We start from the raw sequence: 12,232 nt of genomic DNA, 5'->3' as shown, positions 1-12,232 counted from the left end.
AGCCTCAGACTCAAACCTGCGCTGTGCTGGTTTCACAGCGGAGATGCCTGTGCTCGGCAGTCACACACGTGGACACGGGCAGCTGTGAAGTTCGGAGATGCACCGTCCCCCCCTCACCCCATCTGCCGCAGTACCTCCCCTCCTCTGCTCCAACCCACCCTACCTGTTCCCGTCGTCTTCTCTGCCCCCCCCCGAACCCGTGATCCAGCCCCCGCCTCCCCTCTCCGCCACTCAGCGGGGATGTTACCTCTCCCCCTCTGCCTCCAGGCAAACATATGTTCCTCTTCCCGTCAGATTCCGGTGTGCTCAGGAGAGGAGGGACTGTTTAATGTTTATTAATCACCTGTGTGGAGGAGAGGGAGTCTGCACACACGCATACCAAGTGCAAACACACGTGCGCGTGCTCGCTCCTACACATGCGCGCACACACACACACGTTATACAGGCATACACACTGCACGTCACGCATACACAATCACATCTGAAAACTAGCACATGCACAGGTACACACGTCCACACACATACACGCAGACAGACAAGTAAGAGTTCAGCTGTGTCCATGACCCAAGACAAGCAAAACGCCACAGAACAGACAGACAGAAGCACAAGGAAACGGATCCACTGTAGTGCCTATTCCCTTGAGCCTTGACCCCACACAGGAGAAACCTCTGCCTGGGTCACTGCTGTACAGAACTTTCACACACAATCTGTCAACCGCAAATTCATGACCACAGAGAAAGGTAGGCGGTCGGGCAGCAAAGCACAGCATTTTTTTATTGGGAGTCTCATGGAACGCATATCTAGTACAAAAGAGGATGAGGGCTTCTGGGCGGGTCAATGCTCAGTTCTACTGGAAGGTCAAAGGTCAGGGCTGTTTGGGGGCCAGTGGCAGCTTCTCCAGATCGTGGATGCCGTCTTTGTCAATCAGACGGACGCTGAAGGAGGGCAGGTTCAGGATGAAGCGCCTTTTCAGCTAGAGGAAGAGAGACAATTTACTTATGATACATGAAAAATGGAGAGATAAAGGAACACAGAATGATAACAGAAACTATCATTAAAATGATGTTCTCCACAGAGAATTAGTGCAGAGCAGGACTGTGCTGCTCGACACTTTCCCTAAACACCCAGGAAAAAGCAAAGAGAGTGAGCTGCAGCCTATAATGACAACTGATGACACGTCTAACAGTCTTCACTTCTATCTGTGCAATGTGAATCAGTCCTTTACTTCAGCTGTAGCTGTGTGAGTCACTGAATAACAGTGACTGCAGAATAACCATAAACATTATGCAATGTCATTTTTAAGTAGGGCATGAGTACTTTTATTACTATGGACACCTGATTTCTTTAGCTTTGAATCTTCTCTGTCAATATCAAGAAAGGACAATACAGTTCAGGAAGTCAACGGATCTGGTAATTTCTCCAGAGCTTTCCCCCATGTCTGCACTTAACTACACTGAGGAGTGTCCCTGTGTGCTTGTGGGTAATGAGTCCACACTGGCAGCTGGCACACAGACACATAGATGGACTGACTAGAGGTCAATAACTGAACACCGGTCAGGAATACTGCAGCCAGCTGCCTGTAGTAACAGCACTCAGTGAGATATGCAAACTGAACAGAGACTTTACTCTGAGGCTTTAAAAATGACACATTAAAAAAAGAACTCTTTGTGTTATTAAATAATTTGCCTGTTGGTTTTCTAACTTCAGAAATGACTAATTTAGAATTAGCCTTTCTGACATTTGTTGTAAATGTGGCCACCATGACACCACATATTTTTGCTTGAAATAAAGGCACACGTTCAACATTACATTTTTAACATAAATGAATAGAGAGAGGATTCTTATCATTTGAACCTTCAAAGCTGCACATTAGAAGCTAAGTGGAAATAAAGGTAGTCGGGGGTGGGGAAAAAGGCAATCTAGAGAAACAACAAAATGGCAGCCGTAATGTGATCGAGCCAAAGGCAGCTGTAGCTGGTAATGGGAGACGAGTCTCACCTCCTCCACGCACTTCTTCAGAAGATCCATCGCCTCATCCCGGGTCAGATCTGCACAGGCACAGAGACAGCCTTTCTATCAGCACTGCTTTAACATCAGCATACACTGTACAAGCCACACCACTATATCCTACATCCGGCGTGACAGAAATCACCTGAGAGAAAGAAGCAGGTGGGGGGGGGGGGGGGACAGAGGGGAGAGAGAGAGAGAGAGAGAGAGAGAGAGTATGGGCAGAAAAGGAGAAGAGAGGACAGCCAGTACCCTCACCCTGTTTAACATGACTGGGTGCAGAAAAGTGCCAGTCATGCTAGGAGAGGAACCCGCAGCCACAACAGCAGCCGCGCGTGCAGCCATATGCCAAAGCCCTGGGGCCGAGCGGAGCACAACAACATATCAGCGCACATGTACCTGCGCAGCTTTTATATTAACATGTACCTGCGCAACGTGCGCAGCCAGAGCAGCTTTTATATTAACATGTACCTGCGCAGCGTGCGCAGCCAGAGCAGCTTTTATATTAACATGTACCTGCGCAGCTTTTATATTAACATGTACCTGCGCAACGTGCGCAGCCAGAGCAGCTTTTATATTAACATGTACCTGCGCAGCTTTTATATTAACATGTACCTGCGCAACGGCCAGCCAGAGCAGCTTTTATATTAACATGTACCTGCGCGCCAGACTTTTATATTAACATGTACCTGCGCAACGTGCGCAGCCAGAGCAGCTTTTATATTAACATGTACCTGCGCAGCTTTTATATTAACATGTACCTGCGCAGCTTTTATATTAACATGTACCTGCGCAGCGTGCGCAGCCAGAGCAGCTTTTATATTAACATGTACCTGCGCAGCGCCTAGAGCAGCTTATATTAACATGTACCTGCGCAGCCAGAGCAGCTTTTATATTAACATGTACCTGGCACTGCCAGCCAGAGCAGCTTTTATATTAACATGTACCTGCGCAGCGTCGAGCCAGCCTTTTATATTAACATGTACCTGCGCAGCTTTTATATTAACATGTACCTGCGCAGCCAGAGCAGCTTTTATATTAACATGTACCTGCGCAGCTTTTATATTAACATGTACCTGCGCAGCTTTTATATTAACATGTACCTGCGCAGCGTGCGCAGCCAGAGCAGCTTTTATATTAACATGTACCTGCGCAGCGTGCGCAGCCAGAGCAGCTTTTATATTAACATGTACCTGCGCAGCCAGAGCAGCTTTTATATTAACATGTACCTGCGCAACGTGCGCAGCCAGAGCAGCTTTTATATTAACATGTACCTGCGCAGCGTGCGCAGCCAGAGCAGCTTTTATATTAACATGTACTGCCACGTGGCAGGCAGCTTTTATATTAACATGTACCTGCGCAGCGTCGCAGCCAGAGCAGCTTTTATATTAACATGTACCTGCGCAGCCAGAGCAGCTTTTATATTAACATGTACCTGCGCAGCCAGAGCAGCTTTTATATTAACATGTACCTGCGCAGCCAGAGCAGCTTTTATATTAACATGTACCTGCGCAGCCAGAGCAGCTTTTATATTAACATGTACCTGCGCAGCGTGCGCAGCCAGAGCAGCTTTTATATTAACATGTACCTGCGCAGCCAGAGCAGCTTTTATATTAACATGTACCTGCGCAGCCAGAGCAGCTTTTATATTAACATGTACCTGCGCAACGTGCGCAGCCAGAGCAGCTTTTATATTAACATGTACCTGCGCAGCGTGCGCAGCCAGAGCAGCTTTTATATTAACATGTACCTGCGCAGCCAGAGCAGCTTTTATATTAACATGTACCTGCGCAGCCAGAGCAGCTTTTATATTAACATGTACCTGCGCAGCGTACGCAGCAGAGCAGCTTTTATATTAACATGTACCTGCGCAGCCAGAGCAGCTTTTATATTAACATGTACCTGCGCAGCTTTTATATTAACATGTACCTGCGCAGCCAGAGCAGCTTTTATATTAACATGTACCTGCGCAGCGTGCGCAGCCAGAGCAGCTTTTATATTAACATGTACCTGCGCAGCTTTTATATTAACATGTACCTGCGCAGCGTGCGCAGCCAGAGCAGCTTTTATATTAACATGTACCTGCGCAGCGTACGCAGCCAGAGCAGCTTTTATATTAACATGTACCTGCGCAGCCAGAGCAGCTTTTATATTAACATGTACCTGCGCAACGTGCGCAGCCAGAGCAGCTTTTATATTAACATGTACCTGCGCAGCGTGCGCAGCCAGAGCAGCTTTTATATTAACACATCACATGTCACTGCTGGGGAAATGAGAGCTGCCGTTAAACCACTGAGGCACACAAACGCAGTTTCTCAGTTTCTTCCTCCGTGCAGTCTTTAGCCCCGCTCCCTGTAGTCTTCCGTCCCTCAGTGCATGTCTGCATTCGCCCTCGCTTTCCTGTCTTTGGCCCACTGCAGTGCATCACTGCACAACGCTGGCGCTTCCAGCCGAGGCAATAAAGCAGAATTTGCATGCACAATGCCTGGGAGAGGGACGGCACGCCATCTTCATCACAGCACCGTCAAACATGTCACGCCAAAAAAGCCTCAGAGGCTCAGACGAAGAGCGCGTCGGAGGAAGATGCGGGGAGGAGGGGACGCACACAAGGACAGGGAGGAAGAGAGAGAAAGGCAGAGATGGAGGGAGAGAGAGAGAAAGGCAGAGACAGAGGGAGACAGAAAGGCCCAGACAGAGGGAGACAGAAAGGCACAGACAGAGGGAGACAGAAGGGCCCATACCGGGTCTGTAGTAGCGGTCCAGGATGGACAGGGTGAGGAAGGCTCCGTAGCCGTGGGCAGCGAAGGGGGCCTTGGCCAGGGCGGACAGGTAGTCCATGTAGTAGAGCCCGGGGCCGTCGGCCTCGTCATAGCCAGCCAGCAGCAGGTTCACGTGGTACGGGGTCTGCAGGAGGGAGAGGTCACAACACAGGGGTCAACCCACGACACCTAACATGCACTGTGTTCACACACAAGAGACACGGTCACGGCTTCCTGTATCCACAGGGCCTACGATGCATAGATTTACACACACACACACACACACACACGCACTGACGCACACACACACACACAGACACACACACACGCACTGACGCACACACGCACGCACACACACACAGACACACACACACGCACACAGACACGCACGCACGCACGCACACTGACGCACACACGCATGCACACACAGACGCACACACACATGCGCACATGTGCACACACACAGACACATACACGTGCACACACGCAGACACACACACAGACACACGCACGCATGCACACAGACATGCACAGGCACACAGCCAAAATCCCCATCTCAGCCGCTGAATGGCTGGAGCTGAAAGCCCCCCCCCCACACACACACACACACACACACACTAAAGAAACAGTTTCTCATTAACAGCTCTGGTTTTAAACTAAATAAAATGAGAGATGAAACAACAACAACAGCAGCAGCAGCAGAAAGTGTGTGTGTGGGGTGGGGGGGTGGGGGGGTGTGAAACTGCTGAGATGTGGGGCGAGGGAGGTGGGTGTCAGGGGTCTGGGGTGGTGGGGGGGAGGTTTGGGTGTCACCGGCAGTGTGACATCTGCCGGAAAACAGCCCCCCCACTGCTTTCACCCCCCCACCTCGCCCCTACCCTCTGCCCTGGAGTGACGCCAAGGTCTCATTAAAACTCTTCTTCCTTCAAACCGGTCTTCTTCCTCTCCGTCAATCTCATGCTCTCCCTCTTCTTCACTCATCCACCAGCCTTTCTTCCCCCCCATTCCTCCACTTCTCTCATCCATCAATTTGCCCATTCATCCCTCCCTGCAGTCCACTACCCTGTCCCTCCCTCCATCTATCGGACTTAAAAATGGCGAATGACTGGCAGGTAGACCCCGTAGACCAGCGGATCCTACACTTTCCAAGCCAGTGGCCCCCTTAATGAACAGATCCAGCCCTTCTAAAGATGAAGCCTGACGCACGTTCAAATATGGAACTCTTCTGAACACGTCAATCAACTCCATGTACACAGTAAGCAGTGCTGTGCACATAACTGCAGAAGCTGTTGTGAATGTCTGTGGAAAGTGTCTCATACATATAATGTGGAGTTATTTTACAGTCTGTGGGTCATGAATAGTGTTCTGATGAGCAGGACCCCAAATGATGCTTGTTAGCTGTGAGATGGGCCCATGACAGAACGGGCCGGCTGTGGCTTCTGTCTGCCTGAAGGAGAGGGAGTTTAACCTCAGCTCTGTGTGTACCTCAGCCCCCACAGCCTCAGGCTCTCTGTGACTGAATGTGTGTTGTGTTGTGGGGCCGTGAGGGAAGCTTGTCTCTGCTCTGAACCCCCGGGGGGGGGGCGGTGGCAGGAGGCATGGGGGGCGGGGAAGGGGCCCGTGTCTGAACTCATCGAAGACCCCCTGGGTCCCTCCCCGGTGGCCCCACCCCCGCCTCCTGCACCTGTCTCACAGGTTACAGTGTCACAGTATCAGCAGCATAATCAGTTCCCCCTCATTTCACCTGCACCTCCGGGAGAGAGAGGCAGCATGCTCGTTAACCCCACACCTGAACTCCCACTCTCACCACACAGGTACAAACACTGAGACCAGCACTCACACACACTCGCGCGCGCGCGCACACACACAGGTACAAACACTGAGACCAGCACTCACACACACTCGCGCGCGCGCGCACACACACAGGTACAAACACAAAGACCAGCACTCACACACACTCGCGCGCGCGCACACACACACACACATACACAGGTACAAACACAAAGACCAGCACTCACACACACAGGTACAAACACTGAGACCAGCACTCTCACCACACAGGTACAAACACGGAGACCAGCACTCACACACACTCGCACGCGCACACACACACACACAGGCACAAACACTGAGACCAGCACTCACACACACTCGCACGCGCACACACACACACACAGGTACAAACACTGAGACCAGCACTCACACACACTCGCGCGCACACGCACACACACAGGTACAAACACTGAGACCAGCACTCACACACACACACGCGCGAGCGCGCACACACACAGGTACAAACACTGAGACCAGCACTCACACACACACACGCGCACACACACAGGTACAAACACTGAGACCAGCACTCACACACACACACGCGCGAGCGCGCACACACACAGGTACAAACACTGAGACCAGCACTCACACACACACACGCGCGAGCGCGCACACACACAGGTACAAACACTGAGACCAGCACTCACACACACGCGCGCGCACACACACACACACACACACACACACACACACACACACACATACACACACACGCGCGAGCGCGCACACACACAGGTACAAACACTGAGACCAGCACTCACACACACACATACACACACAGGCGCGCGCGCACACACACAGGTACAAACACTGAGACCAGCACTCACACACACTCGCGCGCGCACACACACACACACACACACACACACACACACACACACACACACACACACACACACACACACACACACACACACACACGCGCGAGCGCGCACACACACAGGTACAAACACTGAGACCAGCACTCACACACACTCGTGCGCACACACACACGCGCGCGCGCGCACACACACAGGTACAAACACTGAGACCAGCACTCACACACACTCGTGCGCACACACACACACACACACACACACACGCGCGCGCACACACGCGCACAAACACACGCACGTATATACACACACTGAAAGTTACAAACACTGAAAGATCAGCACTCGTGCACGCACGCACACACACAGAAAGACAAGCACTAACACACACACCGGCATGCATGCACAAGAACAGTAGTTATGAACACAGATAGACCATCATTCTCTCACACACACACATGCCGGTTAAGCCTTGCACGTCAGCTTAACACACACACAAACTCAAGTACTAAAATGGCATAATTTAAAGACACATACACATATGCACTTGTTGTACGTCGCTCTGGATAAGAGCGTCTGCTAAATGCCTGTAATGTAATGTAATGTAATGTAATATGCAGGCAGAAATATGGAGATATAGACACCGCGCAGTCCACAGATCTACAGAAGAGGCGGACACTTCTCATGTCAAAAGCCTGACCTTACCTAGCCTCAGTTATGCAGTCTTAACTCATTTTCCCTTTTCAATCTCTTTCATTAATTGTTGATTTGCTTGATTTGTTGATTTGAACAGAACAATACAGACACACACACTGCGCACCCAAATGTGCAGCTGGGACCTGCACTTGAACACTGGTCCACGATGAGGGGCAAAAACTATTGCACACGAACACATTCAAAATCCAGATAATTTCTTTGTTTGTGACCCTCTGCTGATTGGCGGGTAAATCTTCCACGGTTTCACCAATGGGGTTGCAGCAGCGTGTGACATGGCGGTGGAGTGGGATAAGAGTGCAGCGCATTAATCTGCACGGCTCACTGCTGTCGCTCAGGGGCCCCAGCTCTGAACTCCAGGGGAGCCAGGAGGGCCCTGTTGTGCTGGACGCCTTGTAGGTACACAGACAGAGATCCATCTCTCTAACCTACACAGGCAATGGGGACCAAAGAGACGTACGTCACCCACTCCTGGCTTCTAACAACAAACCTCACCTGTGACAAGCACCTCACCTGCACATCTAACCAGAACAAACAACAGAGGACGTACTGTGCTATGGACTGCATTTATATAGCGCTTTTATCCAAAGCGCTTTACAATTGATGCCTCTCATTCGCCAGAGCAGTTAGGGGTTAGGTGTCTTGCTCAAGGACACTTCGACACGGCCAGGGCGGGGTTTGAACCGGCAACCCTCCGACTGCCAGACAATCGCTCTTACCTCCTGAGCCATGTCGTGCTTTCATGATATGAACCACGGCACCACGGAGCATGGAGACTACTACAAAATGACGGGAATTAGAATTTACTTTGCTTAAGTATACTTATCCTGCAAGTGACCTAGTAGAATGTTTGCTTGCAACGTGTCTGCCCTTCAGCACAGGAGTCAGTCAGAACAGCCAGATCAACACGGAGGAGCGGCAGTGAGCAGCAAGCGGAGCGGTGGCCGGTAAATCCCGCCACCAGCAGCCTTCAGCTCCTCACGCTCTTTGTGGTGGCAGCAGGCGGACTCCTGGGACCCCCCCCGCCCAGGCACCCCCCGCACCGCCACCCGGTGTCTCACGATACCTCGTCAGCCAGCCTTCGTCACGTACACTAATTATTTTTGTAATTATTTTCCCCCTCCTGCTATTGTGACAGGCAACAGCCACACGTGTCCTAACAAATTGACTCACGGCAACCATGACAGAGGGAGTGGGGGAAGACAGAGGGACCTGGGATCTGGCACCCTTTCTCCCTCTTCTCTTTTTCTCTCTATTGCTCTCGCTTGCTCGCTCACTCACTCACTCACTCACTAGACTGGGAAAGGATGTGTCAAATGACAGGGTAGAAACAGGTGTGGTACTGCTTAAAGACTGAAGTGGTACATTTGGCACAGTCACAAAACACTGACAATGCCAAAGACAGTGAGCCAGAACTCGCCGTACGCACCCACACTTCTGACAGAGTATGTATTTTAAATTGCGATATGATATTAACAGAACCTACCTAAAAAACTTTTACTCTCACCAGGGATTTTTTTAACATACACAGTCTCTTAATAAAAACTAATATTAAAACTAATGAATCATAAGGCCTACACATATTTAGAACAATATTCAAAGAGAACGCTATGTTTCCAATACGAGACTCCCCTAGGACAGACGGACGGGTGTGTAGAATCGCTTGAGACAGACGGACAAGACAGACAGGCAGACAGACAGACAGACAGATTTACACACCCGACTGCGAAGGTAATCTGCGAGGTTCTTGCGAGTGAAATTTGCAGCGGCAGCAGGGCTGAGCTCATAACCTAAGAGACAGAGAGAAAGATGAGATCACAAATACAGCATGAACTGAGGGCCAGAAATTTACTATACATAACAGCAACAGTAATTAAACAGATTTGCTGAGCACATGTCATTTTCAGAATCATTCACTGCCTGTTCCATTTGATAGAAAGGAAGATGCCGGGTATGTCATAAGGAGCAGAGACCATAGGGACTAAAAATAATGACTAAGCAGTATTCCCGTTCCCTGGTCCACACAACCACGGCGTTCCTTTAGCTCAATCACGGATACCACATGGAAAGAGATGCCGTTCAGGCTTGAGGTCGGTCTGGTGGCTAAAACACGCTACAGATCCATAGGCTCTCAGCAAACGATGTCATACTCAACCACAGGAAGGGGGACTCACCATTCCTCATCTTATAGAGCTGGACATTCTTCTGAATGTACTCTGCAAATTGCACAGTGTCGCCTGCCTCTCCAACACACAGCAGCAGAATCTTTTCGCTCAGCTTGAACATCTTGTCATAGTCTGCAGGCCACATGCACAGCAACATAAAAGTGTGTCATTACATAAAGCAATACTCATACACAGCCGATGTGCACATGTATAGGAATCACAGTTTTTGCTAAACATAACATTAAACAATTGTAAAAGAAGAAAAAAAAAACCATGCACTTTTGAGATTAACATTACTTATTGACACGAACCAACAAAAAAAGTACACATTGAGTACACATCTGCCAACAGTAAGTCAATGGAAAAATCTATGGAATTAGCCAAAATTCTGAATGTAAATAAACCACACTCGATACGGAAGCATATTAGACACATTATACAGGATTAAGGATAGTTCTATATTAGCTAAGAAGGAATAGTAAAACGTCGACACTGGGATGAGTTCCCATGTGTCACTTTCACTTTCTATTTAACCACCAAGTCATTGAGTAAACTACAATGGGCTAATTACGGATAGAGACTAATTCAGCCAATAAAGTCACGAACAATAGCAAGCAAACGAATCTAAAATAATGCTAAGACAACTAATGCTGGCCTGTTATAAAGCTAAACTGTACATAGAGAGTGAAACACATACAAACATAGTTAGCTGGCCAACGTTAGCAGTTTTAGTTTCAAGCTATGAGTTTATTTAACTCAACAAACCAGGTTCACGCGTTTTTACAGCTATTCCAATTGCAGTTAAGAGTTTCCACAGCTTTCAGAAACTATTTTACTTCAGTACTGAATTTAATATAACATGGAGACATTTCTTTCTCGCTAGCGAAGTAGCTAACGTTAGCTCAATCATACCGTGCTTCATCTGAATTATGCTGCTGGCCGCAACATTATCTGCTGCTACCAAGACAAAGTCTTGCCCCTGGATACCGATCAAATACTCCATACTGTTAATCGCAAAACGAGTTTAAAGCAACTGTAGGCTAATGTATGAATTTCTTTCGAGTTTCTTTAATCTCTGTCGTCCCTCCGAAACCCCAGCCTTTTCAGCGCATATATTACACAGCAAATATGAGCAACGGCGCGCAATGATAACGTCACACGAGTATGAGGCCGACAGAAGCTACACGTGACAGGGTAGCAAACCGCACTTCCCGTACTTTCCAGACCAACGCGATTTGCAATATAGATAATTTACATTACAGCCAAAATTATTTTAGCCCGAGCGACTTACAAAAATGGATTTAAAATGACAAGCAGACATCTCTACAGCTGGGAAAAGTTACAATCAGATAAGTGTCAGCAGCAAGGTGCATGGCCCCAAGACCTGTAAATGAAGGAAGAGAAGGCGGATTCGTTGTTAATTTAAACGTTGATGTGCGGACTGAAAAGAAGGGTTATTCAATGTTTATTGTTTGGGGAACAAACTGTTAGAATTTTTTTTTTTTTTTTTTTTATTTCAATATTTCTAAATTGCCTTTAAGCATTTCGTAGGCTACCAACGAGTAGGCCTATGTCTATGCGCGCAGTGTAATGTGAACAGAGAATTCCAGCAATCGATTTTAAACTACACAAGCAATTCTAATAGCCTATGTGTACGTCACCAGTAGATAATCTTTTCCAAAAAGATAAGTGTTGTAACATCCCAACACAGTTTTGTTTCAATTGCTGCTTCCGCAATAATGAAAACACGTAATAAAATTTTATACATTGGCTGCTACAATATAAAGGAGTATAATGTGCGTTATATATTACTCATGTACTTATTTTTATAATATAGTATCATGGCTTTGGCCATGGTACAAGGTACACATATTTGTAATAAGATATAACCTTGTCTCCATCACTATTTCTGTGAGGTGGAACAATACAAATCCAGACA

At 48.5% G+C, this 12,232-nt stretch overlaps 1 protein-coding gene across 1 annotated transcript; it reads right to left on the bottom strand.

The window, feature by feature from the left end:
- Positions 1 to 751: 751 nt before the first annotated feature.
- Positions 752 to 11,441, bottom strand: psmb2 (proteasome 20S subunit beta 2). Its single transcript, XM_064347236.1, has 6 exons — positions 11,206 to 11,441; positions 10,303 to 10,425; positions 9,848 to 9,918; positions 4,749 to 4,911; positions 1,999 to 2,048; positions 752 to 973 (listed from the first exon to the last, which is right to left on the bottom strand). The coding sequence occupies exons 1-6, from the start codon at positions 11,294 to 11,296 to the stop codon at positions 866 to 868; spliced, it is 606 nt and encodes a 201-aa protein (XP_064203306.1). The 5' UTR covers positions 11,297 to 11,441; the 3' UTR covers positions 752 to 865.
- Between the last annotated feature and the right edge of the window lie 791 nt (positions 11,442 to 12,232).

This window comes from Anguilla rostrata, chromosome 8 (genome assembly GCF_018555375.3).
Source record: "Anguilla rostrata isolate EN2019 chromosome 8, ASM1855537v3, whole genome shotgun sequence".
NCBI lineage: Eukaryota > Metazoa > Chordata > Actinopteri > Anguilliformes > Anguillidae > Anguilla > Anguilla rostrata.
The sequence above is the reverse complement of the archived record's forward strand: the minus strand, read 5'-3'. Positions and strand labels throughout refer to the sequence as shown.

Excerpts from the sequence above, each read along its gene's own strand:
- psmb2 (XM_064347236.1), bottom strand. The coding sequence starts at position 11,296 with ATGGAGTATTTGATCGGTATCCAGGGGCAAGACTTTGTCTTGGTAGCA. Across the intron at positions 10,426-11,205 it reads CATAATTCAGATGAAGCACG|ACTATGACAAGATGTTCAAG; the intron begins GTATGATTGAGC and ends TGTGGCCTGCAG. Across the intron at positions 2,049-4,748 it reads GGACCGCTACTACAGACCCG|ATCTGACCCGGGATGAGGCG; the intron begins GTATGGGCCCTT and ends GTGCCTGTGCAG.